At 54.1% G+C, this 27,326-nt stretch overlaps 2 protein-coding genes across 5 annotated transcripts; both read right to left on the bottom strand.

The window, feature by feature from the left end:
* Positions 1-481: 481 nt before the first annotated feature.
* Positions 482-11,239, bottom strand: ST6GALNAC6 (ST6 N-acetylgalactosaminide alpha-2,6-sialyltransferase 6). 3 transcript variants are annotated; one of them, XM_063081970.1, is made up of 7 exons: positions 11,105-11,239; positions 9,903-9,957; positions 8,179-8,269; positions 6,455-6,634; positions 4,050-4,456; positions 1,442-1,549; positions 482-767 (listed from the first exon to the last, which is right to left on the bottom strand). In XM_063081970.1, the coding sequence occupies exons 2-7, from the start codon at positions 9,926-9,928 to the stop codon at positions 578-580; spliced, it is 1,002 nt and encodes a 333-aa protein (XP_062938040.1). In that variant the 5' UTR covers positions 9,929-9,957; positions 11,105-11,239; the 3' UTR covers positions 482-577. The 3 variants fall into 3 exon arrangements, with proteins under 3 accessions (XP_062938040.1, XP_062938042.1, XP_062938041.1); XM_063081972.1 differs by lacking the exon at positions 4,050-4,456 and having other exon boundaries at positions 676-763; XM_063081971.1 differs by lacking the exon at positions 4,050-4,456 and having other exon boundaries at positions 680-767.
* A 4,084-nt stretch (positions 11,240-15,323) lies between these two features.
* Positions 15,324-26,321, bottom strand: ST6GALNAC4 (ST6 N-acetylgalactosaminide alpha-2,6-sialyltransferase 4). Of its 2 annotated transcripts, none has more exons than XM_063082084.1 (6): positions 26,170-26,321; positions 25,664-25,753; positions 23,900-24,085; positions 20,736-21,148; positions 18,199-18,306; positions 15,324-17,414 (listed from the first exon to the last, which is right to left on the bottom strand). In XM_063082084.1, exons 2-6 carry the CDS (start codon positions 25,673-25,675, stop codon positions 17,225-17,227), a joined length of 909 nt encoding a protein of 302 aa, XP_062938154.1. In that variant the 5' UTR covers positions 25,676-25,753; positions 26,170-26,321; the 3' UTR covers positions 15,324-17,224. The 2 variants fall into 2 exon arrangements, with proteins under 2 accessions (XP_062938154.1, XP_062938153.1); XM_063082083.1 differs by having other exon boundaries at positions 25,664-25,750.
* Positions 26,322-27,326: the final 1,005 nt, after the last annotated feature.

The following is a 27,326-nucleotide window of genomic DNA, read 5'->3' as shown; positions in this document are numbered from 1 at the left end:
GGTGCCCAGAGAGGGGGAGGGGTTTGTTCAAAGTCACTCAAGGCAGGGCTAAGACCTGGATGCCAGCCTCCCACCTCTGGGCCACCCCCACAACCCCCACAACTTCCACAACCCCACACATTCTCCTGCTGACCTTTGCACAGCTCCTATCGATACAATCTCGCTTTCTGATGCTGGGAATTGAGGGAGCTACACAGAGTTCCCAGCTTCCTGGGACAGGACCCCACTGTCCCAGCCAAGTAGGGAGTAATTTGGGGTCCATTCCTGGGGCTCTGAACCAAGGCCTCATGGGAAAGGACATGTCCTTAGCCTCAGATTGACTCAGAAATACCCCTATACCCTGATTGACTATGCTCAGACCCTGACACCGCTGATTAACCACATAGAATCCCAAATCCCTGATTGGCCGAGAGATGCCCCCAGGCCCTGATAGGCTGGAGAATACACCTTCATCAAGGCCCTGATTGGCTGGGAGACATGCCAGCCAGCCTTGATTGGCCAGAAGATGGCCCATGGTCCAGTGGCTGGGCAAAGAGCCACTTCTGCGTCCCTCCTGAGGTCCCACAGGCAGGATGGCCTAGGTCCAAGAGGGGTGGGAGAAGGTGATGCCATACAGCTGGGCCCAGGACGAGAAGACCCTCTTCTCGGTGATGAAGCGGTGGTGGTTGCCCTTGTGGCTGTGCTCGTTCTGGATGTAGGTGGCACACTCATCTGGCCCCTTCGGCTCATAGTAGTGGTAGGGCATGCGCTGCAGGTGGGGCCGCTGACTGGGTCAGAGCAGATGGGGGTCGTCAGGGCAGGTGGGCACTGGCAGGGTCCTTGCTCCTTCAGCCCCTCACCTGCTATAGGATCTCAATGGGGGGAATCCCTTCCCATCCCTGGGCCTCAGTTTCCCCATATGTAAATTGGGCATAGAGTGAAATAGATTTGTAACCTTGATTTTTTTTGTTAATGTAGTGGAACCTTTTCTTTTCTCCAGTAGGGAAGCAGTGAAGGGTAGTGGTAAGGGCTGTGAGCTCTGGAGCCTGACCCCACCTCCTACTGTTTGTGGGACCTTAGGCCACTCACAAAACATCCTGCTCAGTTTTTCTCATTTATGAAATGGGGAGAATGACAGTACCTATCCCTCAGGGTCACTGTGAGGAGTAATGAGGCAGTAAATGTAGCCATGCTTGGTCCAGGGTCACCACTCAGTAAAGTACAGCTGTCACCTGAGGGCTTTTCATATAATTATAAAAATTGTTAATGAACAAACTCTGGCTGAGGTTGGGGTGGAGGCCCCTGCAGTAGCTCCAAGGAGCGTAGATCTCTGCTGAGCAGTTTGAATACCACAATAAAGGCCCTGGAAATTACCCCAGCTAAGGTTTCCAGGCCCCCCAGCTCCATCCCATGGCCAGTGGCTGGACATTGTCCAGGGAGGGCACTGGCTAGGAGTGCTCACCTGCAGTGGCCGGGGGGAACCATGCCATAGACGTGCACGTGGTCACACAACTCCACCGCAATCACCATGGTAAACCAGCCTGTGCTCAGCCACGAATGGGACTTTTCCCTGGAGGCAGAGAGCGGTCATGGTGAAGGGGCATGCAGACAGGGGTGGGAGCAGGCAGGGAGGAATGGTCACCCCACAGGAGTTTCCAGGAACTCCTCACACCCACCCACTGGGGCCCCACCCCCACTTCAGTAACCCCCTGTCCAGCCCCACTGTGGGAGCATGGCATGCTCATAGAAGGTTTGTCCTAGCAGAGATGAGGGGTGTGGAGTGAGCTCCCTTGAGGGAAAGAGTGGGAACTGGGCATGCTGAGAATAAACTCCTGGGGAGACTGGCCACAGCTGGGCAAACTGGGAGTGACCATGACCACAGAGCATGCTAAAAGCAGCTGTGCGCACGCTAGGAACAAACTCCTACGGAAAGACTAATCAGAGAAGGTCATGCTGGAGTGACTGCAGTTCACAGCAAGGCATGGAAGAGTAGCCAAGACCCTAGAGCTGTGCTTCCACTACATCGGCCACTAGCCACGTGTGGTTACTGAGCCCTCGACATGTGGTTGGCATGTGCTGTAAGTGCAAATACACACTAGATTTCTTAGATGATATGAAAAATGTAGAATATGCCACTGATAATTTTTCGATATTGATTACATGTTGAACTGAAAATGTTTTGCATATACTTGGTGGACGGTGATTCTTTGAAAAGATTAAAAAACATATATATACCCCTAGCAAGACTGACAAAGAAAAAAAGAGAGAACACACAAATTACCAAGATCAGGAATAAAAGAGGGGAAATCACCATAGGCCCTGTAGACATTAAAAGAATAATAAGAAGTTTCCACAAACAACTATATACATAAATTTGACAACTTAGATGAAATGGACCAATCTCTTAAACCCACAAGCTACCAAAATTCATCCAAGATGAAACAGATAACCCGAACATCCTGTAACTATTAAAGAAATTGAATTCATAGCTAAAAACCTTCTGAAAAGAACTCTCCATGTCCAGATAGTTTCACTGGCAAATTCCACCAAACATTTAAAGAGAAATAACACCAATTCTACACAATCTCTTCTAGGAAATACAATAGGGAACATTTCTCAATTCACTGTCTGAGGCCAGCATGACCCTGATACCAAAACCAGGCAAAGACAGTACAACCAAAACTACAGACCAATATCTCTAATGAACAGAGACACACAAAAATCTTAACAAAATATTAGCAAATCATATCCAGCAATATATAAAAATACACCAAAACCAAGTGGGGTTTATTCCAGAAATGCAAGGCTGAATCAATATTAAAAAATCAGTCAGTATAACCCACCATATTAATAGTCTTAAGAAAAACCACATGATTATATCAATTGCTGCAGAAAAACATTTGATATAATTCAACATCTGTTTGGATCCCCATACTGACCAGCCACAAGAAAAAAAAATCAATATCTGGTAATAAAAATGCTCAGCAAACTACTAAGAGAAGGGAACTTTCTCACCCTGACAAGAGGAAGCTACAAAAAAATCAACAGAGTGCATCATATTCAGTGACAAAAAACGAAGACCAAGAAAGTCTTAGTTTTCTCACCTAAGACTAGGATTAAGGCAAGGAAGTCCATTCTCACCACTTCCAACATTGTACTGAAAATTGTCACCAGTGCAATAAGGCAAGAAAAAGAATTAAGACACATACAGATTGGAAAGAAGAAAGAAAATTGTCCTCATTTGCATACAACATGATTACCTGCATAGGAAGTCCCTAAGAATCTACAAAAATCTTCTAGAACCAATAAGTGACTTTAGCAGGGTTATAGGATACAAGGTCAATGCACAAAGATCAATCGTATTTCTACATACTAGCAATGAACAATTGGGAAACAAAAAAATTTTGTTAATACTATTTGTAAGAGCTCCAAAAATTTTTAAATATTTAGGCATAAATCTAACAAAATATGTACAGGAGCTGTATGTTGAACATATTGGTTAAATAAAATATATTGAAGTTAACTGCATCTGTTTCTTTTTATACTTTTTAGTGTGGCTACTATAAACATTTTAATTACGTACGTGGCTCGCATTATATTTACATTGGACAATACTGGCCTAGCTTTTCTAGGCAAATTAGTCAGAGCAGGGCATGCTGGGAATGATGTAGCCTTAGAATAGAGTATGCTGGGAGCAACTGTGTGCTTAAAGCAAGGCATGCTGGGAATAGTCGAGACTTCACATTAGGTTTGCTGTGGGGAGCTCTCCTAGAAAAATGCTAATGACGGTGTGACCTTAGAGCAGAGCATGCTGGGAGCCCTTGTTCCCTCAAAGCAATGCATACCAGGAAGAAGCCCTCCTGGGGAGATGAGGCCATGCAGAGCAAGTTGGAATGACCCCTGTTAACAGCTGGACATGATGAAAACCTTCCTAGGAAACCTGACCAGAGGGTAGCAAGCAGCTACCACACCCTCAGAGCAGTGCATGCTGGGAGCAACAGGCCCTCTGGGCGGAGCATGCTGAGGGGGAGCACGGGACTGGCCAGAGGGGGCAGGTGGGCAGCTGGTACCTGTCCTTGCCTGTCTCACCCCGGAAGAGGTCGTCAAATTGGCGCATGCGGGTGGGAGAGAGGGCATAGGCCTCCATGTTGGGGAACACCAGGCCTGCCCGTTGGATGACACGCACAAGGCTGCCCTGGGGCTTTTGCATCTTGCTTGGGGGGCCCCAAAAGATGAACACAGTTTCGGGGGTTCGGTTGACAAACTCCTGGGGCCTCCGCAGCACACGGAATACACTGGAATGGGCCACCACACGGAAGGTGGTCTTGTTGCCCACATCTGCTGAGTAGCCCGTGGTGGGCGCATCGTTCATGCGGATCGTGCACTCGGCCCGCTCGATCTCGGGGCCCAGCTTGGTGCCCAGCAGGTGGCTGGAGCTGGTGACAATCACACACTGGTGGCACCGGGAGGGCAGCGTCTGGAGGGCAAGGAAAGTCAACACTATCATGGCCACCCTGTGCCAGGCCCTGTGCTCCATACATCCAGGCTTCCAGGAGCGAGGAATTATTAGGTCCATTTTAAAGACAGGGAAACTGAAGCCCATTCATTCAACATGCACCAAATATTTATAGCAAGCTGGCTAATGGCCAAGTACTGGGGACAGAGCAATGAGCAAAAGAGACCCACCTCCCACCCTCAAAAAGCTTACAGATGGGGAGACAGAGAGTGACCATAAGTAATACATGCTAGGAAAAAAATAAAACAGGGACAGGTGCTCAAGAGTGATGGGAGCGGAGGCTGCTTTAGAAAGGTCATCCGGGGAAGCCTCTCTGAGTTGAGACCTGAAGGATGAGAAGGAGCCACCAAGGGAAAAGCATTCAAGGCAGGAGGAATAGCAAGCACAGAGACTCTGCGGTGGGAATCAAGATGGAGTGTTGAGGACCAGGAGAAGGCCACTCAGTTGGGGCACAGTTAACAAGCAGGAGAACAGTGGGCCACACAGCAGAAAAGTGCAGGGCCAGGATCTGAACCCAGGTCTATGTGACCACAGATCCCCAGCCTCGGCCTCAGCTCCCCAAAGGACATCTCCCTGGACGCACCCATGACATTTCCACACCACCCACAACAAGATACCTCCTCGTTATTAAGGAAGGGTGTGAAAGCCACTCTGGGCCTCCGTGTCCCCATGGGTGAAATGAACAGGCTGGAATCACATGCTCTCTGGAGTCTATTTTCTGCCGATGGAATTTCTGTTAGTTCTTCAAGGCTAAGCTCAAATGTCACCTCCCCCAGGCAGCCTTCCCTGAGCCCTTACCCTAAGATCCAGCAACATGTCCCATGTACCTCAGCTGAGGGTTTTCCCAACTTTCCTGAGCTCTAATTTTCTGGCTTCCTTTATTAGGCTGGAAGCAGCTACAAGCCAGGCTCTGCCTCCTTCCCCTCCACATCACTCATACTCAAACTGTCCCACTTGTTCCCTGGTCTACCTTTTTATTCCTTTTTCAAGGGTTCTTAGGGTAGAGAAAGACTCAGGTCCTTCTGTATCTAAACACCTGCTGATGGGCCCTTTCCCAGTGAGGGTGTGTCCTGAGGCCCTAAAGAAAATTTAGGGGGCCGGCCCGTGGCTCACTTGGGAGAGTGTGGTGCTAACACCAAGGCCACGGGTTCGGATCCCATATAGGGATGGCTGGTTAGCTCACTGGGTGAGCGTGGTGCTAACAACACCAAGCCAAGGGTTAAGATCCCCTTACCAGTCATCTTTAAAAAAAAAACAAAAGAAGGGTCAGTGACGGAGGAGAGAGAGGTACTACAGGGTGAACCTCAGAAATACAGCATGAATTTCATGGCTACCCAAGGCAAGCAGAAGTCCCCAGAAATAACTTTTGGCTTCTCTATCTATGCAGCTGCAACTCAGCATGGGTTGGGAAAGTACCCTGTCCCCTCCACCTGCTGTGTGGCCTTGGATAAGTGACTTCACTTCCCTGAGCCCTGGCTACCCCATCTCTTCAAGGGAAATAATAATGCTGACCTCACACACAGATCTGTCTGAGGACTACTGAGGGTCCCAGTGGCTGGCCACAGCAGGCACTTGACAAAGGGCAGCCATTATTATTCCTGCTTTTGTGTTGTCACGTACCCCAGTGTCCTGCTCCCTATCCCCAGCAGAGACAGAGATCAGTGAAAACCAGAGACATGTTTCTGAAGGAATTCTGACTCAGAAGACAGTAGGATATTAGCACTGAGGGTGGGACCTTGGAGAGGAGAGAGGCAGGGCACTTATCTAAGGTCGCACAGCAAACAAAGGGCTGAAGTCACTGGAGGCCAGGGCCTTGACTCTTGGGGTCCACCCTTTCCTCTAGGATGGATGGGGGTGGTGGAGAGGAGAGGTGGAGGAAGAGAGGGCAGCGATGGTGGGCAGTGGAGAGGATCAGCTACCAGGCAGCTCCCAAGGAGCTCCCCAAAGTGGTCGCTCTACCTTGTTGCCGAGAATGGGGACGTAGCCATCAGTGATGCCCCACTTCTTGAGGTTGACGGGCCGGTGGATGTGCCCCCGCAGGGAGCCGTAGTGGAAGACTTCATTGGCACTGTTGGAGCTGTAGAGGATGAGGATGGTGATGAGGGCAAAGAGGATCACGAACACTGCTGACCGCTGCTCCTGGAGAGAGGAGAGGCCAGTGAGGGCCAGCCACCCTGCAAGCTCGGTGCCCCACCTCCTTGCCACCCACCACGCCTAGCTGCTCTTGCTCTTCATTTCAGACATGTTCAGACACTACCTTCTCCAGGAAGGCCTCCTCCAACCCTCTGGACTCCCCCTGTCACATCACTGATCACATTGCATTCAAACTGCCATCCCCCACAATTAGACCATGATCGCTGAGGGCTGGGGCTGGGTCAGCCTCACACCCACTGTATCCTAAATCCCAGGGCAGGCCCTGGAACACAGAAGGTTCTCAGGGAGGGTTTGCTGGACTGAATTGGATGTGAGTGTCAGTATTCCCTCCAGCTGCAGCTAAGAGGATGCCTGGAGATAGGTGAGACATCTGAGTGACAGAGTCCGGGTCTTTCCCTAACAGTAACGCTCTATAAGTTATCAATAACTTGGAGCCTCTCAGCTCCAAGTTCATCCTTGTTGCTTGCTGTGTGAAAATGGATCTGGGCCCTTTAAATATTTTTCCTTGCCAGCTGGCTGCATATTAAGCTTAGAAAGTAGAGGGAGCTGAAGAGACTTTACAGGAGGAGAAGCATTTGCTTCTTGGCTCTGGTGGGTTTGCTAGGTAGGTCTTGCAGTGCACATGGCTTCTCCAGCACAGGAATCTTCTCCAGTGCCCAGAGGCCAGCAGCACTCAGCAGCTTCCTCAAGCACCTGCCTTCAGGCTCACTGTGATCCCAGCTTCTCCAAAGTCCAGCTTCCGCAGTGCACTCAACTGCCTGCTGCACCCAGAAGCCAGCAGCTTCCTCTCCCTGGAGCAGTTTTTGTATTGAAGCCATCCAGTGGGTCACCATACCCTCTCCAAGCAAGGCCTAGTTCTCAACCCTTGGTGGGGGACTGGGGTGACCCTAACATCTGCTATTCTTATATTCCTTTGAGTTCCAATCCCTCATTACTCTAATGCCCTATTATAGTTGATAATTCTTTGCATTAAACTTTCCCTATTCAAACTACTGTGTGGTTCCTCTCTCCCCAATAGACCTTAACTAACACCACCCTACCCCACCTCCAAACCTCGGGCTCTGCCAAGGCTGCAGTGACTCCTAGAGCCAGGCACATAGTAGATGCTCAGGAAAGCATGAATGAATGAATGCATCAATGATGGTGAATCCTGCCATCCTTAGGGTGATGCTCTGACCACTGCCCCCTCCCCCAGCCTCTGGGCCACCTTCACCTTCCCACCCCCATCTCCTGCACAGCACACCACAGTCACCTTCTCAGATAGGGCAGTCCTTTACCACAGATAGGGCAGTCAAGACTAAGAAGACAGAGATGAGCCTGGGCCCAGAGAGAGGCAGGAGCTTGCACAAGGCCACTCAGCACATCAGTGGCTGAAGCAGGGCTCAAACCAGGACCTCCCAGGCATCAGCCACTCCTTGGTGGGGAAGAGAGACTCACGGTGGACTGCGTCTGTGGCAGGTCCAAAGGAGCCCATGTCACAGAGGGAAGGAAGAGGCTCCAATGAGGATGAGAAATGAAGAGGGACTTACTTTGTTGCTACTCATCTCTCTCCGGTGTCTGCTGAGGGGTAGGAGCCGGCGTCCTACAGGCGGCCTTGGGGGTGGGGATATGGGGTCACACCTGCAAGCCACCAGAAAGGGTTATAGCCTGGGCCCCCTCCCCTGGGTCCAGCCGGTCAAAGGCTGTACCCTCTCTATCCCCTGCCACCTCTCTTATGCACCCAGACCTTTAAGGCCATATCTGTTTTGGAGACACTGAAGCCCAGAAAGGGCAGGAAACAGTCTGGTAGAGGCAGAACCCTGCCTCTCTCCCTGCCCAATCTCCTCCCTGAGCAGGGGCCTTCCCACACCCAGGAAGCTGGCAGGCCTAAAGCTGGCCCCTCTGCTGGGGGACCTGCCCCCTCCCAGCAAGAGCCCTATTCACACCCTGCTCTAAACCTGCCTTGAGTCCCTGTGGCCTCAGAATAGAGCAACACTTCGTGTAGGTCCCCAATGCCTCTGCTCTAGCTGCCTTGGTGGTCATGCCCCTCTGCTCGGAACACCCTCCCTCCTGCATCCTCCTGACTCCCACTCATCCTGCAAGGCTGGGGTGGACCAGAAACTTCCCTGGTTCCTCACCTCCCTCCAGGCTGAGAGCTCCCTGGGGACCCAGCCCACACTGTGCCTCCACAGACACAGTGGTGGCAGGTGCAGGAGTATCGCTGAGTGAATTAATTGATTAACAAGTAAGATTTGGGGGGTTAAAGGGCATAGACTCAAGTTTGAGAGGCCCTGTTCTAGTTCTCGCTCCGCAGTCCCTGCCAAGGCTCAGACTCCTCATCTGTCAAACAGCTGTGATCACAGCCCCACTCCCAGAAGGTGGGTGGCGGGCCGCTGGGAGACAATGCAGCCTTGGGCAGCCTTCCTTCCTGCCCGAGCCCCAGAGGCCTCGGCCGGGTCGGCCGTGAGGGGACCAGCCCGACTCTGCGCCTCACTCCCCAGCTGCTCCCCATCCCACCTCCCCAGGACGCAGCTCCTCTCCAGACTTCAATTTCTCCATCTGTAAAGAGAATGAGCACTTGTGTCCAGCCTACCTTCAGCTTAGTGGGCTGGTCAGCTCCGTCCCCTCCTCCAGGGGCCTCTCAGCTCCTGCCACTATATCCGCCCCCTGACCTAGCGGCTGTTTACTCCTGCACCGCCACCAGGAATAGCCAGAGAACCTCGGGCCAAACGCTGTCCACACAACACCGCTCCCGATTGGTTGGCTCCTGGCTCCGCCCACTACCCAACCCCGCCCCCTGCCCGCAGGAGCCCCTCTTCCCACGCCGGGTTTCGGGTTTCTGCAGGGCCCGTCCCTCACCGCCAGCCACGGAGGCCCCGGACTCTCATCGGGCCCAGTCGCTGCGGTACAGATCAGGAAACTGAGGCTCATCATAAGGGAGGGGCGGCTTGTCCTTGGACTCGCAGGTCGTGAGGGTAAAAGACAGGAGTCCCGAACCCCAGCGTCGCCCCATCAGCCCTGACGCCTTGGGCATCAAGGCGCTCACGGCTCCAGCCGCCTCCGTGTTACGCCCCTTCCTGCGGATGCCCCATGCTCCACACACTTGAGCACTCCAGTTCCCAAGCCCACCCTCAACTTTCCCACCTTTGCCTGAGCAGTGCCCTCAGCCAGGACCACCGTCCCCATGGTCAGCCCCGTCACAATCCTGCTCTGAGAAGGCCATGGTCAGTACAGCATGTCAGGTGCCAGTGCGAATCCCGGTTCCACCACTTACTGGCTGGGGGGCCTCGAGCAAGCCATGTGACCTCTCTGAGCCTCAGTTTCCTCATCTGTGGAATGGGAATAATAAGAGGAGGTAACTCACAGGGTTGTTGGAAGGATTCAAGCAGATGTGGCAAGGGGCGCACAGGCCTTGAAAGTGCTCGGTCAATGCCAGCAGCTGTGAGTCTAGCGGCTACTCGTTGTTCAAGGCCCGCCCCTCCGCGAGTTTGCCCGTGAATCGCATCTCCTCCCCTGCCCCCAACCCAGCCACTTTCCCTAATATCTAGGAACGTGTGCGGGAGCCGTGCTAAGCATCGCCCACTCACTGAATCCTCCTGGCAACGCTGCATGGTAGGAGCTCTTATTCCCCATTTCACAGATGAGGAGACTGAGGTTCAGGGAGGCAAAGTGCCTTGCAGAACCGCCCAGAGCCGGCTTGGGGAGCCTTGTTTACAGGCTTGTTTACAGGAAGCAGCCCAGGGCTGAGCCTGACAGGGACTTCCAGGGGGATCCCCTTCCGCTGGACCGGGGCTGAGGCCACCGTGTGCGTGCGCCCAGCACCTGGCCCGTTACCGGGGAGCAGGCCTGTTAGGGAGCGTCTTGCTCAGGCCAGGGTGGGGGCAGCCCAGAGCGCTGGCCCAGGAGCGTGGACTCAGCCCCAAGGCTGGACGTGCAAGCGGGCCGAAGCGTGAGCCGAGCGTGTGGGGGGCACACCCTGCCTTCTGTGTGGGGGCTTTGCTTCTCCCAGCCTGGGGAACCCTCCCGCAGGGTCGGGACGCCCCACGAGCCGCGTGGGAGGAGGGCTCCAGGGAGAAGGGGGAGGGGGGTCCTAATCCCGAGATGATGAGGGGCGCGAGCCCGTGGGTCCACCTGGAGGGACTCACCTCTGCGCCCCCTCGCGCCGACCCCCTCCCCAACTCCGCACTCCGGGCGTAGGGAGCCCCGACCCCAGCTGGGAGGAGGAGAGAGGCAGGACCGCGGCGGGGTCCCCGAGCTCTGACGGGGTAGTCAGCGGCAGGAGGCCCAGCGAACCCCACGACAGTCCTTGGGCACGAGGATGGGGATCTCGGGGCACGGTTACCAAGAGGGAGTGGGTCTAGGGGGGCCCCGGGGACCCCCGCATCGATGCCCATCCTCAGCGGTTGGCGATGCCCCCACCCTGGGCGCAGGCGGCGCGCGCCTCCCGCTACCCGCCCCCGCGTGGCGCCCGCTCACCTCCGCCGGGGAGCGCCCGGCCCCCCGCGGCCCCCGAGCCCCCTCACATGGCGCCGGGAGCCGAGAGCCGGGGTCCGCGCTCCTCAGGCCGCCCAGGCCCCGCCGCAGCCCCGGCCCGCCGGGTCCTAGCGCCGCCGCTCCGGCACCCGGCCCAGGCCTGGGAGGCGGGCGGAGCCTCGGGGGCCGCGGGTGGCTCCGCCCCCGGGCGGCGCTGCGGGGAAGGGAGAGCGGGGACCAGCCGGGTCCCCCGGACGCGGGAGCGCATCGGTTACCCCGCTGGGCAGCCGTAGTGATAACGAAGATAACAGCAGCCTTTCGAAGCCCTGTAGTGGGGGTCAGGCCTACTTCTGTCCCGCTGTTGCCACCAAGATCCCGGATAGGGAAACTGAGTCCCGGAGCACACTGCGCTCGGACTAAGCTGAGTTTCTCCCTGGGCCTCCCCACCTAGGGTCTCCAGCTGCTTGCCCAGAGCTCCGTGCTCGTCCGTGGATTCAAGTCCCGCTCTGCCGTCTACTAGCTGTGCGGCCTTGGTACCTTACTTTCCCGTGAAAACAGGAAGATCAACCTCAGAGTGGGTTGGAAAGATTTAAAATGTTACTCCTTATAATCACCCGGGTATTCGTGACATTTTATGCAAGAGTGAAAAATAAATAAAGGCACGGCCTGCCGAAGCGCACTGAGAGGCTGTTGGGACGAAGGGTGCAGGTCACAGTGGACACCGAGCAGGAAGGATGACGGTGCGCAGTGGACGCGTGAGGCACACGGTGCACAGGACACTTCCATGAAGAAAACGAGTTAAGAACTGCATCTTTTTTTTTTTTTTTTTAAAGATGACCGGTGAGGGGATCTTAACCCTTGACTTGGTGTTGTCAGCACCACGCTCACCCAGTGAGCTAACTGGCCATCCCCATATGGGATCCGAACCCGTGGCCTGAGTGTTATCAGCACCGCATTCTCCCGAGTGAGCCACGGGCCAGCCCTAAGAACTGCATCTTGTATAATCATTTTGGAAAACAAAGTTGTGAAAATTTGCATTCCACACCTCAGTATGTATACCCTGGAAAAATTCCTGCAGATGTACTCAACAAAGTTCATAAGCGGCATGGCTTAAAATAATAGGGAACTGGAAACAGCCCAAATATCCATCAACAGGAGAATGGAATTTTTTTACACCATGGAACATTCGCACTATGGAATGTTATACAGCAGGGGAAATGAATGAATACAATTACATGGATGACTCTTAGAGACAGAAGAGTGAAAAAGGCGGGTCGAGGAAGAGAATAAAATTATACAATGTATTGTTTAAGCATAGGGCAGGCAGCAGCCACCTCTCACAGCCAGGGACAGGAGAGAGATTTTGCCTGTCATACTGATTAAAATTTTAAAAGTAAAAGGAACACAGTTATGTCCCTGGGGGAGGAAAGTAGGGCTGTGCAAGTTACAGTAATGGTCGGGGCTTTAAGTGGGGACTGATATTATTAAGCTTCACAACTTACAAATATGATACATACAGTCATTTGTGTGTATCACAATATTTAAAAGAAAGGTGTCAAAAAAGGAGGAAAGATAAAACGAATGAAAATAAGGGGATACATTTTGCCCATCATAGTGACTGAAGTGTTAACACTGGTTATTTTTGGAATGATGGGATTTGTGGTTGCTCTTTTTTTCTGGTTTTTGTTGGCAGCTGGCCTGTACAGGGACAGAACCCTGGACCTTGGTGTTACCAGCCCCACACTCTAAGCAACTGAGCTAACCTTTTGGCTTAATTATTTTCCAGGAAGTTTAAGATAATGGTCACATGATATTTTTATATTTGAAAACATATGTTTAATTTCTAAAAATGAACTCCATATATAGCATGATTCTTTTTTTTTTTTAATACTATTATCTGTGCATAATGTTTGCAAGTATATACACAAAAGGTGTCTGGAAGAATCCACTTGGGATACAGTAGTTTCCCCTGGAGAATTGGAGGTGGGGCAGGAGGGGTGGGTGCTACCTTCCCTTTTCTCTTTATAAACGTCTAGCACTGTATTAATTTGGTAAGTTAATAATGCTTTGCTTTTCATTAAATCAAAAGTCAGCAGCCCCCCAAGGTACAGCCTTCAGGCCATAAAGGCACCGCTCATCAGGCAGGGGAGGGGGGTGACCCGCAAGGGTGAATGTTAGGCTTCTTGTCCCCATGGTGTCCACCTCCACCTGCTTCCTGAGCTTCAGCCCCATCCCCACCCCCGGGCCTCCTTTAGCCACCTGACCCCGCCCCGCGGCCACAGGACGGAAAACCACCATCACCAAGTAGGGGCAGGGTGCAAGGCAGTCAGGCGGGAAGCCTGATGAATTTGACTGCTGGGGACTCAGAGGAAAGGAGTACCTAGCCTGAGGTCACTCAGGGGGTTGGAGACTGCACCAGGGGTGGGGGCATCCTGTCCCCAACCCTATTCCCTAACCCAGGACAGTGACCGGACCCCGGAAGTGAGAGGGTGCTTCAGCCCAGCTCTGGATCAAAGCCGGACCTAGAGCTCCCCCCTCAGGCCTGCCATGTCTCTGGGCCCAGGCTCACTCCAGGAGGCTCTGCTTTAGGGGCTGGCCTCCCCTCCTGGGCTGCAAGTATAATAACCACCACCTCAGTAAGGATAATAACAAGAGGAAAAAGAGCAGCTCCTGTTTGTTGGATGCTCACTCTTGTGTTAAGCACTTTGCAAACACACCTTGTTGAATCCTTAAAATTATCTAGGAGATGGATACTACTGTTACCCCACATTCCAGAGGAAGAAACCGAGGTTCAGAGAACACACAGGTGGTAGAGCTGGGACTCCACGAGGCCTGGCTGTTTAATAAGCACAGAACTCTTCTATGTGGATGCCCCAGGCCTATGAGAGCCTGGCCAGCCCACACCAGGATGTTCACGGATGGCTGATTGTGCCCAAGCCTGGTGGCCTTCCCCCCCAGCTCCTACCCCATAGTGTGGGAGAGATCGCCTCTGTTTCAGTCTTTCTTGCCCCAGGGGTAAGTGTCCCCCCTGCCTTCTTGCCCCTTAGCGAACTTCTTTTTGCTATTATGATTTTTCCTTCCACGGTGTTCTGGAAAGAGCCATAAGGAGGTGAACTTCCCCATCTCCACCCCCAGCTCCCAATTTACAGAAACCAAAACCAACGTGCCCAGAGACAGGACAGGACATGACCAAGAGTCCCCAGAGGGTCCTGGGCAGGACTGGCTGGGAGCCAGGCCTGGGGACTCCTGCCTTTCTTCCTCTGGGCAGAGAAAGAGCCGAGGGAGGGACCTCTGGGGAGGAGAGGCCATTGAGAGCAGCTGGCATGTGGAAACCTGCACACGGAAGCTGCCCCATAAGCACATGTTGCCAAGACCTGGGCTCCTGGCAGAGGCACAGTGGTCAGACTGGCCCAGGCAACACTGGACACCAGTGCCCACCAGTCCCCGAAAGGCCTGACGTTCCTTTCCTCACCTGATTGATGAGGTCTGAGTGTGAGCTCCTGGCTGGCCTCAATGCCCCTCTGAGGATGCAGCCGCTTAGGACACCTCCCAGCGGTGAGGCTCACCTGGCTTCCTTCCCCTCCGGGCTCAGGAGGAAGCAGGGTGGGTCCCCAACAAGTCTACGGAGGGCCAAAGAACAGAGGCTGAAAAGGGGGCTGCACGTCCAGGTGCCCCCCACTCCTCAGGGCTGGGGGAGGCTCCTACCCCACTCACCTCGCAGCAGCCACAGGGGCCAACGTGGCAAAGGAAAGTCCTCAGTTTCCTTGTTGGGAGAGCCTTCAGCACACCCGGACCAAGCCACCAGATCCATTGGGGGTCATCTTCAACTATCTGGAGGAAGTGGCTGGTGGATCTCCAGGTCACCTCCCCAGAAAGACACTATTTGAACCAACCCAACAATAAACACCCCACCCAGGGGCAGGGCCAGGACAGAGCAGCCTCTGTTCTGGGCCCAAGGGCTGGGTCAGCATTTCTCAGGGTATGGAGGAGGAAGAGGAGGCAGCCTCCTAGGAGGGGCTGAGTTGAGTTCAAATCGGAACCATCAGGACCAGCAGGCCCTGGGCCTCGGACACCCAGGATGAGCAGGGAGTCAACTGGATGGGGCAGGAGAGCCTCCTGCCTATCTGTCACCAGCAAGGCAGGGCAGGGCCAGGTGAGGAGGACAACCCCATTTCAAATGATGGTCACATGTAGCAAGTGCCGACTATGTCCTAAGTCCCAGGGACAGTTCAATGTCTGAATTCATACAATCCATGAGGTAGGAACAATTTTAATACCTTTTATAGATGAGGAAACTGAGGCCCAGAGAGGGGCATTACTCTGCCAGGGTCCCACAGCAGGAAGTGGAGCCAGAATGAGGCCAGGTCTGACTCTAGGACCCCTCCCTCTGCGCCTGGAAATCCCCTGCACCTGCCATGTGACATCCCACCCTTACCTCAGCCCAACATCTGCTCAAGAACCCTGGTCACTGCCAAGCCAGTAGATGCGGTTTGGCTGCCAGCCCGCCCCTGTGTCCCCAGCTCAAGGCTCTCTTCCCTCCTGCCACACTTGCAGAGCCTTCTGGACCTGCCTGGCACTGGGGAGGGGGAGGCAGAACACACAGGCAGTGCTGTGGGCCGGGTGCCAGGATCCAGACTCTCCTGAGAAGGCTGGGGATGGGAGTGAGAGTGCGCTAGGCCACCCAGAGCCCCCTGACATGACAGCCTACATCATTTCTGGGGTCCGATGCAAAACAAAAATGTGAGGCCCCTTGTTAAAAAAATGTATATTGAGAATTTCCCAGGCTGGCCAGTCAGCTCAGTTGGTTAGAGCGTGGAGCTGATAACAGCAAGGTCTGGGGTTCAATCCCTATACTGGCCAGCTGCCAAAATTTAAAAAAATAAAAAAGAATTTCATGTCAGTGGCGGCAGAGCATTAAGCACAGGCCACTCAGCCATGAAGCAGGCCCAGACCCCTGGAGCTAGGTGCTGGAACCCAGGGCTCCATCCCAGCTGGCCCTCTGTGAGTTTCCCAGTCTCCAAATGCAGGAAGGAGGGGGTGGAGAGAGGAGACACAGTCCTTGTGGGCTCTCTCCAGCCCCGGGGGCAGACCTGGGATTGCACCCAGCTTAGCCAGGGTGGCCTCGCTCTATCTGTGAAGTGGGTTAACACAAGCCCCTCTCCCAGGGTGGCTGCACAGCTTCGTTAAGGATGCGCTGGTGGTTCTGCCCCCTCACGTACCTACCCGGGGCTGCCATCTGCCTTCCTATCTTGCAGAGGGACCAACCCCCAAATTAATAGGGAAATTAACAGGCAAAGTGTTTGGAATTTGACCTATGGACCAGGGAAGTAACAGGGAGTGGAGAAACTTCCTTCCCACCGAGTCATTTGCTCCTGGGCCCTGGCTCTCCTCCCACTGGGTGCACAGCGGGGGGTGCCAAACAAGCCCCTGACTTGGCATCAGTTTCCTGGGCCCGAGCAGCCAAGGGCCCAGACCCTCAAGGAGCCCTAGCCTGGTGGGAGACAGATGAAATGCCCACCAACCAGGTGGCTGGGGTTGGCCTGCCCTCAAATCAACAGGTTATGGGATTGTGACAGGGAGAGAGGCCCCTATCCCCACCCCAGACACATGAGCACGCTAGAGACAGTGTCCAGAAAACACTCATTTACCCGTATGCTCCTGAGATGGCCCTGGCAGTCACAGCTCAAAGGGCCCTTCACCCACCAGAGCCCAGGCCCTCAGCTGCCCCAACCACGGCCACTGGCCCGGGAAGTGTGGCACCAAAGGCAGCTGGACGTGGAGGAAGGGCCAGGACTGGCACAAGGTCATGATGCTGGTGAGTGGGGGCCATCAGCCCCAGGGACAAAGGCCACTTGGCAGCCCTGGAGGTGGGATGGACCCCAGAGTGACGTGGAGTACTCAGGGAGCGGGGGGTGGAGATGAGGGACGTCCCTCTGCTCCCCCTCAAGCCGTGAGGCCAAAGAAGGCTCCGAGTATCCCCAGGGCAGGGAAGGAAGGAACCTTAGGTCCACCTGCATGTGGCAGGAGGCAGGATCCATAAATAAAATGTTTTTGGTGGAGTGTGGTAGCCTGGGGTGGGACGGAGGCCTGAAGAAAGTAGGGTAGCTGGTCAGGCGACAGGGGCTACTCGGTCGTCCAGGACGGGTGGGCGAACACGATGGGCCTCTTCTTGGCCCAGCGGGAGAAAATGGCCTTCTCGGTGATGAAGCGGTGGGCGCTGCGGGGCGCCCGCTCGTGCGCCAGGTACATCTGACACTCGTCCAGCCGGCCCTTCTCGAAGTAGTGGTAAGGCACCGAGGGGGGGCGCTCCTCCCTGTGGGGGGGGAACAGAGCTGCTGTGGGACAGGCGTGGAGGACCAGACCCTGCCACCTGCCACCACCACCCCTCACCAGGCTCTACCGGCCCATGGAGACCCACACCTGGACAGATGGGGAGAGGCAGGCAGCCTGTGGATCTCAAAGGCCAGAGCTCGAGCCCCGGCTCTGCCAGGGCCAGCAGTCTGGCCAGGGCCATGGCAGGTGCACAAGGGCTCCCGCCATTTCACCCACGGGCTCCATGAATAAGTTCCAAAGAGAACCAAGGGTGAAACCGTGGAAACTTTTCTGAACTCATGAGTTACAATAATATTGGAATATTATAGTATTATAATATAATAATGTTACAAAATAATTCCATAACCATTATCTGAACTTGACGTTATAATGTTGAAACAATATAAAAAATAAATGTATGGAATATATCACTGATATATATGTGTGTATTATCCCTGACTAAGCACTTTTATAGCTTATTGTCTCCCTAAATGTTTCAACAACCTTCTGAGGAAGGGGTGATTCTTTTCTCTATTTTACACATGAGGACATGGAGGCTCTGAGAGGTGACCCGGCCTGAGGCCACACCTACATGTAGTGCTCTTCCGGAGGCTGAGCTCTTTCCCAAGGCCCAGTGGTGACCAAGGGGTGTCTGTGCTTCCGCCACCCACCGTGAGACCACACACCGTGTACCCTCAGCTCCCAAATCCACTGGCTTAAGGCCTGGGCAAGGGGCCCACGGTGCTTCGCGTCCTCCCTCCTGCCCAGGGCCTGCCCGGACTGACCTGCAGTAGCTGTCACTGACCATTCCATAGACCACGATCTCTTCACATAGCTCCAGGGCAAGGATCATGGTGAACCAGCCCGTGCTGAGAAAAGAGCCCGATTGCCTCCTGGGGGTGGGGGTGGGCAGGTTGGGAACACTGTCAGCCAGGCCCTCCCTGACACCATGCAGGCAGCCCAGGCCTCAGCTCTCTCAGGGCACCAGGCCAGGGCCACTCTCCTTGACCTCTAGAGAGGGGGCCCTAGGTAAGGCTTGGGTGGACTGAGCCAGCCCAAGGCCAGCTGTGGGCAAGAGGTGGAACTGGACGCAAACCCAGGTCTGTTCAACTCCTCCCCACCCAAGCTGCTCCACAGGGCTTGAGCAAACCACCCGGTGATGGCTGTTGGGGCCCTGGCCACTTCCTCTCCTCACTTAAGGGACCAGGCCTGGGGAGACAGCAGGAGGCGTCAGAGCGCAGTGGTTAAAAGTGGGGGGGGTTGTCTGGAGTCAAATAGTTTTTCCTTTGAACCTGACTCTGCTGTGGTGCATCAAGTTGTGCATTAATCTCTGAGCTTCAGTGACCCACCTGTGAAATGAGGATAACTATAGGAGCTTATGGGGAGGGAAGGGTGTTAGCCCAGCCCCTCTGGGCCTCAGCCCTCTCCAGGAAGCAGCAATGGGTACACTCCCAGCTGAGGGCCACCCACCTCGACCTCTACAGAAGGGGTATGGGCTGGTTCATGCCTTCAAACTGAGCACCTCCCGGGCCTTCTGCAGGCCCAGAACCTGCTGTGCCTATTGCTAACATTCAAGGGAAGGGGCACTAGGAGACAAATATCTAAACACGTTGATATCAGAGGGCGACACCTGCTGCAAAGACAAGGAAACAAAGGGTAAACACATGTCAGGGCAGGTCCTATAGATGTGGTGGTAAGGGAGGGCTTCCCTGAGGAGGTGACATTTCATTCAGACTTGAGGGCAAGAAAGAGCCAGTCATGGGAAGATTTGGTAGAACATTCCTGGCAGAGGGAATGGCATATACAAAAGCCTGAAGGTGGGAACAAGTGTGGACGGCCAGTATGGCTGGAGTGCAGTGAGAGAAGGAAGACAAGGTCACAGATGCAGGCAGAGGCTAGATTGTCCAGGGCTTGCAGGCCAGGGGAGGGGACGCAGTGGGCAGTCTGGATTTTATTCACCATGTGGTGCAAAGCTGCTGGAGGGCTGAGGGCAGGTGACTGACGGGACTGAATTCACTGGGGTGGCTGGAGGAGTTCACACTGCAGGGGCAAGGGGGCAGCAGGGACACCAGCAAGGAGCTGCAGCAAGGGCAGGAGGGGATGGTGGCATAGATCAGGGTGGCAACTAGGGGCATGAAACGAAATCCAAGAGCTATCGTATGTGGCAAGTGATGGAGTGAGGGCTGTCAAGGGCAAAGCCCAAGTTTTTGGCTGAAACAGGGGAGGCCACCAGTCCTACCCCCTGGCGCAGGGAGCAGGGCAGGGGCCCGCAGGAGTTAGGAGTGTACTTTTCGGTGTAAGATAAAACAAGATCTGGAATGCAGAGTGCCTATCCCAATGCCCGGTGTATGAAGAGGGCTGTAATTACCGTTAACTGATAGTTTTATTGTCTGAAAGGAATGTCAGAGATCAATTCAGATCTCAGAGCACCAGAGGGAAGGTGTGGAGTACACTGACATTTATAAAGCAAATGTATTTCACAGGGCCTAGTTTCCAAAGCCCTGCAGTTTCAGGTTTAGTCTAAGTTCTTAAAACTACATATAGAAATGTTAATTTGCAAAAGACGGGAAACTTTCCTCAGGCTAAAGTCTCTGTTGTGGATATAAAATTGTAACACAGCAAAGTTGCTGGCTCAAGGACAGATGTCCTTGGTTAACCTATCGATTGTTATATATAAAATACTGAGGAAACTGCTGCAGGAAAACTCAGTATTTGCTTAGAACAAGCTTCTGTTGGTGGATCCACTTAACCTTTTGCAAACTGCATTATGGAATGTCACTTTGCTTATTTCGATGATGTTACTATTTTTCCATTTGTTAGCCATAATTCTGCCGATATCCTTGTGTCTTTGTAATGGTTAAATCAGCTGAATTTTCTTGTAAAACTTCCTTGTCTTTGCAATAAAAGGGAGAGGCTAACTTTGAAAGCGGCTGACACATTCAGTTTTGCCGCTCATAATGAGGAAATTACTGAAGTGCAGTCCTTCTGGTTCTCAATGCATACAAAGTGCTTGAGTATTCACGTAATTCTTTTCTTCGTGTCTGTTACACAGGGAAAAGAGGTGTAACAAGAAGGGCTCCCTAACACCTCCACACATTGCTCAATGCTGCCACATCATGTGCTCACAAGGCCCAATGTCCCCCACCACCCTTTGGGATTCTAGATCTGTGCAAACCCAATGGCTGACTGTTCCTCTACCTCCTGTCCCCCAGCAGAGGGCAGGACAGTGTCTGCCTTGAGCTCTGCTGACCCCCAGGGCCTGCTGGAGCAGATCCCTGATAGACAAGAGTCTCCTTGAGAAAGCAGGCTCCCCACTGCTCACCGGTTCTTGCCCGTCTCGTCCTGGAAGACCTGGTCGCAGTAGGCCATCATGCGCTCGGTGAAGGTGTACACCTGCAGGCCCGGATACATCCTCGTGAGCTGCAGCAGCATACGGTAGGTGCGACCGCCCAGCGCCCGGTCCATGTGCTTGCCCTGGCCCCACACCACGTACAGTGTGTCACGGGCCTGCTGGAAATAGTGTGAGTAGTTGCGCAGTAGCAGCGGCACACTCGTGTGTGAGATCACGCGCAGGGTGCTGCGCTGGCCCACGTCCGCCTCAAAGCCCACGGTGGGCGCCTGGTTCATGCGTAGCACACACTCAGCCCCGTCAATCTGGGCACCCAGGCCCGAGCCCAGCATCTGGCCAGAGCTAGACACCACGGCACAGCTGTGGCACTGCTCACGCACCAGCGGCTGCAGGGGGGACAGAGAGAAAAAGAGAGGGGGCGTGGACACACAGCTTCCACCCACCTGCTGCTCCCCCCAGGAACACCCACTGACCTTGCCTGATTGCTGTAGCAGCTCCAAAGACTGTTACTGACCCATTTTCCAGGCGGGGTAGGTGGGGTGACCTTCCCAAGGTCTCAAGGTTCAGAGCTAAGATTCTACATTCAGAGCCCCAGGCTTCCTCCCAGCTATATTTGTGGACCTGGCCCCTGCTGCTATCCCTGAGGCCCTAACAGTCCCCCTATCACGGGTCCCTTATTAGGTTACAAATATTTACAAAACACTTAGACCAGTGGCTGGCACAGATTGGGTGTCATGTAAGTATTTGCTAAGTAAACATGAGCCCCACCTCTTCAAAACCATTCTCAGGGGCCAGGCCGTGGCTCACTCGGGAGAATGTGGTGCTGATAACACCAAGGCCACGGGTTTGGATCCCTATATAGGGATGGCCGATTCGCTCACTTGGGAGAGCGTGGTGCTGACAACACCGAGTCAAGGGTTAAGATCCCCTTACCGGTCATCTTTAAAAAAAAAAAAAAAAAAACCATTCTCAGGCCACTCTCTCGCCTCTGCCAACCCCACCCACATTTTGCCCAGTTTATAAGTAAAACCAGGGTCTTCAGTGCCCACCACTTGGGAATCTCTGGTTTGAGCCTGAATCCTGGCTCTGCCCCTTCCTAGCCATGTGGCCTTAGGCAAGTCACTTTGCCTCTGGGAGCCTCACTTCCCACATCTGTAAAATGGGCATGAAAACAGCATGTACTTCACCTGCTGTGAAGATTCGATGAAAATGTCTGGAGAAAATAAAGAGCTGGTGGGACACAAATTAGGAGTTTAAAAGAGCCAGAAGGACAGGCTGCTGAGAAGCCCAGAGACAGTGTACAGCGGGCGTTCTCCACAGTGGGAAAGTCCCTGCCCTATTTATTTTCTCACATGAAAGCCAGTCATCCTCTATCAAAACTTCTTAAAATCAGCCCAGAAAGGGCTGCAAAAGGGCCTGAGAGAACTTCGGAGGGTGATATACAAGTTCTATATTATGATGGTTGTGGTTGTTACACAATCATGTACATTTGTCCAAACTTACTGAAATGTACACTTAAAACTGGTGAATTTTATTGCATGTAAATTACACCTCAATAAAGCTGATTGAAAATGCTTGGCACGGACCTAGGGCACAGGCAGAAGCTGAGCAACATGCCTGAAAATATTCACTGGGGGTCAGGGATCAGGGCTCCCAGATCCTTGTTTTCTATGCCACACTGCCATGCCCTCCTGCGGGAACTCAGGTTTACAGAGGCAGGTAAAGGATGCAGGGACATTAATTCCAGCCAATAAAAGACACACTGTCATATCCCACTCAGGGACATTTTATATGTGACATAATATTGATTCAGGAACTCATAAGCCCATTTTTCACACCCCAGCAATAAAGAACAAGACTTCCTTATTCTGCCCGCAGTTTGGGCCTCTCCTCACAACGGGGGCTCTGTTCTGATCCAAGGTCATCACCAGCCCCAGGAAATACTCTGTTTGTCCCTCACAAGGTCTTGAAATGTTTTCGTTAAGTCTTAATTTATAAAAATTGGCCCATTTGACTATCAAAAAAAAATCTGGATTTTCTGCTTCTCTTTAAGAAAAAACCCCAGAAGATCTGGCCTCCTTGGGCCCATGTCCCTGTGAGGCTCTGTGTGTCTGAAATGAACACTGGCCACCACCATGGCAGATGGGATGGTGTCCACCCAGCCCAACCCGACATCTGTCCCACCTGGCCATTCCTGTGGGGCATGAGAGTTCGAGCCCCCCAGTAGTTTTTGTTTCTTCATCAAATATTTGCACAGCACCTGTTGGGCACATTGTCCACGAACCATCCAGCTGCATCTTCATGGTGACCCTACAGAGGTGGGAACTGCAAGATTGCCTTTTACAGAGGAGGAGGCAGCTGCGACTCAGAGCGACAAAGTCCAGAAATGCATCTCCTCCAGGGCAGGATTCCTGAGCAGCGCCCTCAGCAACTCTCAGAGAGCCATGCAACTCAGAACTGGGAGCCTCTACACAGGGCATCGACATGGATGTCTTTGCCGCACTCACTGGATAACAAACTTACCACATAGGGCCACTGAAATAGGACCAGGGATGTAAAGTGTTCTGCACCTGGCCAGGCAGAGCAAGAGTGAGGAGGTAGGCACCATGGGGTAGGGGCTATGGCTGCCGTGTTACCCGTGGGCCTCCGTGTTCCTATCTCCCTGATGAAAGGGAGAGCTCTGGGATTGAACATAAGTTTTATATGTCATCTCTCTAATCTCAGCACCATCAGCACACAAAGGTCAGACACACTAAGGTGCCAAGAACATGCTCGCTGAACAGCTTGTGTGTGTAGACACATAAATCTAAAGAGGCACAGAATGCACATGTCACACACTGCTATGACTATGTCTGTCTCACCTACTGGACTGGGAACTCCAGGTTGGAAGACACCTTCGTATCGCCAGCACCCAGCTGACAGCAGCCAGGCAATATTTCTTAATAATAAAATCTGTGTCCTCCTAGAACCTGGGGTTCAGAGAGGTGAAGTGACTGGCCCAGATCACACAGCTGGTGAGCAGAGAGGCTGAGCTCAGGATCCAGGTTGGCCTGGCACAAGCCCAGTTCTCGCTACCCACTTAGGGTTGGGGGGCACCCTGGCAGCCTTGCCCCCAACAAGTTGCCTGGCTGACTCACCTTCCCATCTGGCACGCTGCTGTATCCACTGAAGTGCAGGGGCCCTGGCACGGTGGGCTCGGAGCGGATAGGGTGGCGGTGGTCCAGGCAGGTTGCCAGGCAGAGGGGCGGGCAGGCCCAGCAGCACAAGAGGGCATAGACAGCAGAGAAGACCAAGGAGCACAGGATGATGAGCAGGAGGCGACCCTGAGTGAGACAACAGTCATGGGGGGTGTGCATGTAGGAGTGAGACTCCCAGAAGCCTCTGCAGGGGGCCGCAGCTCACCCTCCTGCATCTAGACCCCACTTCAGCAGCTTCTAGAATAGCAGCAGAATCCACAGTCTCCAGTAACGAGGCTTTATCCAGGGCTGCCAGGCTCTGGGCACACAAAGCCCTGGAGATGGCTCTATCCCCATATTCTAGATAAGGAAATCAACTTGGGATGAGTGTGTAGGTCAAGGCTACATCGCAAGCAGGCAGCAGGGCAAGGCCTTCTATCCAGGCTGCAGAGCCCCTATGCTTAACCAGAAGCCTGGGCGTCCTCTGTGGCCCTGGGTATGACTCTCCATCTCTGGGACTGTTTCCTCCTCTACAAATGGGGGCCGATAATGCCCCCATTCACTTACTTACAGTAAGAACGGTGGTGAAAGTGTTCTGTATACTGTAGAGTATTGTGCACACGAGGATGGGAGAGTGACACGGCAGAAGGGCTTCCAGCCCCTTCAGTCCACGGACCAATGTGCCCAGTATGGCCCCGCCTCCATCCCCACCCCCAGCTGACTCAGTGGCTGTCCCCTAGGCTGATGATCATGATCTGAATCAGTAGCCAGGTGGTGGAAGGTGATTTGGAGGAAACATCATTCAAGAAATGTTTTCAATAATTGAAAAGCTGCTGCCCAGAGGCTCCCATCTCCAGAAATCATGTGCCAAAGGCCATTTGAACCAGGAAACTCTTCTGGCCCTTTGGCAGGAGCCCAGCCTGAGGCTGGCTCTGCTGGCAGACTTAGTGAATGCCTCCTCCAAGCCTTCCAGGAGGGGCTGTCTGGTGAGGGACAGGGTAGTCTGTCACTGGGTGTTGGGCCACCTGGGTCACCACCTGTATCTCTCTGGGCTCCAGTTTTCTAGGCCCAAGGCACAGGTGCCTAGGCCACCTCTCAGAAACCACCTAGTACCTGGCTGGTGCTCTTTGAAAATCAGAGGTGGGAAAGCAGCCCCCACCCCACCAACCAGGCACATCCTGCCAGAGGCCCACCCTTTTCTGCCCACAAGCCAAATCAGCTTCTAAAAATAAATCTCCTCTGTGTGGCCAGCTGTGCGGGGGAGAGCTTTCAGCCCCTGAGGCCCCAGGCTCTGCCTGGCACCTAGCCCCCTGCCCACAAGGGACCAGAAACCCAGAGACCATGACTCAGGCAGTCGAGGTTAACTCCCCCCAACATCCAGTCCTCTCTCCCATAACCAGGGGCTCCTGAATAAAGACAAGAGCAATTGAGCTGAATTTTCACACCATGTCCCACTCTCAGGTAGGCTCACGTGGGTGACCCCGTAGTACTACTATCTCCATTTTACAGGGGAGGAGAACAAGTCACTGAAACCAGAGAGGGGATGTCACTGGTCTGGGGCCACACAGCCTGCAAGAGCAGGGCTGGATTTTGAGACCAGTCTGCCCTTTTCTGTTCAGGAGCAGTGGGGTCAGAAGTGAGAGTTGTGGGGTGGGAGAGGCTGCTGAGGCTGCTCTGCCAGAAGTTACCTCCAAGTCCCCTGTGACCCCTCCTTCCACCACTTACTGGAGCCTTCATGCTGTCGCAGTCCCTCAGCAGTCCAGGCGCTGCTGTCTCCAGGGCTCGGGATGAGAAGGGGTAGGAGCCAGGCACCTGCTGAGACCCAGAAACTCAGAGCCGGTAGGAAATAAGGCAGACGGGGTCCCAGGCTATCAGGGAAATTGAGGCAGGGGAAGGTACAGGCCAGGGTCAAGGCAGATGGCTCCCAGGAATCAAACGCCTTAAAGTCTCCAAACATGGGACAGCAGTGTCCCCATCCTAAGGGATCCCGCCGGCCAACCCAATCCCCATTATGCAGATGGGAAAGGAGAGGCAGAGAGGGGGCGCCCTCGGCTCAAGGTCGCCCATCGGGTCTCGGGCAGATAGAGCCAGGAGGTAGGAGCCCGGATTTCCACCCCATCCATCCTCCCTCCCTACCCACGGGGCGAACGGAAAGGCCTGGGGCGATCAGGACGTGGGGTTTTCACTTCCCTTCCAGATTCCATCGCCCCCTCCCCCGGCCGGGCGCTCACCGTGCGGGCAGGTTGGGGCGCGCCGGAGGCTCACGATCCGCTGCTCGGAGCTCCATGGCCCACAGGCCGGGCTGATGGGGATGGAAGCCGGAGCACCGGGGCGGAGACAGCGCTGTGCCCGCAGCTTCTGGAGGCTGCAAGCCGAAACAGCGCTGCCGGGGCGGGGGCGGGGCCTGAGAGGACGGGGCGGAGACTTACGCGCCGGGGGCGGGGCCTGCGCGGCCGGGGCGGGGCCCACGAGCGTCGCCTGCGCGACCTGGGGCGGGGTCTGCGCGCGGACCGGGCTGGAAGTACGTGGCTGGCGGCGAGGCCCCCGGGCCCCAGCGGCCGGGGCGGACTCTGAGCTCCGGCATCTGGTTTTTTCCGTCCTCCCGCGTGTCTGCCATGCTTCTGCCTGGGGTGGGGGTGGACGGGCCGCAGTGGAAGGAGACCTAGAGGGTGTCGGAGCCACCGTGCAGTGACTGCCTGGCCATTTGGACTTGAGTTTCTCCATTTCTGAGACTGGGGGTGGATGGGGAAATTAAGCGGGGGCCTCGGGTCAGGCAGCGCCGGGTTTCAAGCTGGTAGTGTTGCCAGATTTAGTAAGTAAAATCCTGGACGCCCACCTAAATTGGACTGGAAGATAAATAACGATGAACGAGTGGTTTTTTAATGTAATTATCTCATTATGATTACGTCCGTGTGACCTTCACCCGAGCCTCAGTTTTTCTCCTCGTAAATGGGGATAATAACAGCACCTACCTCCCGGTGAGATGGTGCAGGGGCAGCTCAGGGCAGAGCCAGGATGCGAACCCTAGGCAGTTTCACTCCAGAGCCAGGGCTGCGACCACCTACTCTTACCTCCCCAAGGCTCCCTCCATGGAGTGTCCTCCAGACCCATGTCAATGCAATCTAGGGCCTCAGCAGATGCTGAAATGTGTCCCATTTGAAGGTTCAGATGGGGTCCCCTTGGAGATCTCGAACACAGATGCCTTCAGGGGCTGGGCTGGTAGCAGAAAGGGTTGAAGGGGTGACTTCAGGGCAATAGAGGAAGTGGGCCTGGGTGAGTTGGAGAGCGCACTTATCGTCTAAGATCTTTTTTCACAAAATGTTGCATTGGTGGGAAAGCTCATCTAACCATCCTAGCCACACCTACCTCCCTCTGCAGGGCCCTGGCC

The sequence above is a fragment of the Cynocephalus volans genome, chromosome 17 (assembly GCF_027409185.1).
Source record: "Cynocephalus volans isolate mCynVol1 chromosome 17, mCynVol1.pri, whole genome shotgun sequence".
Lineage (NCBI taxonomy): Eukaryota > Metazoa > Chordata > Mammalia > Dermoptera > Cynocephalidae > Cynocephalus > Cynocephalus volans.
Note: the sequence above shows the minus strand (reverse complement) of the source record. Positions and strands in the feature narration are given on the sequence as shown.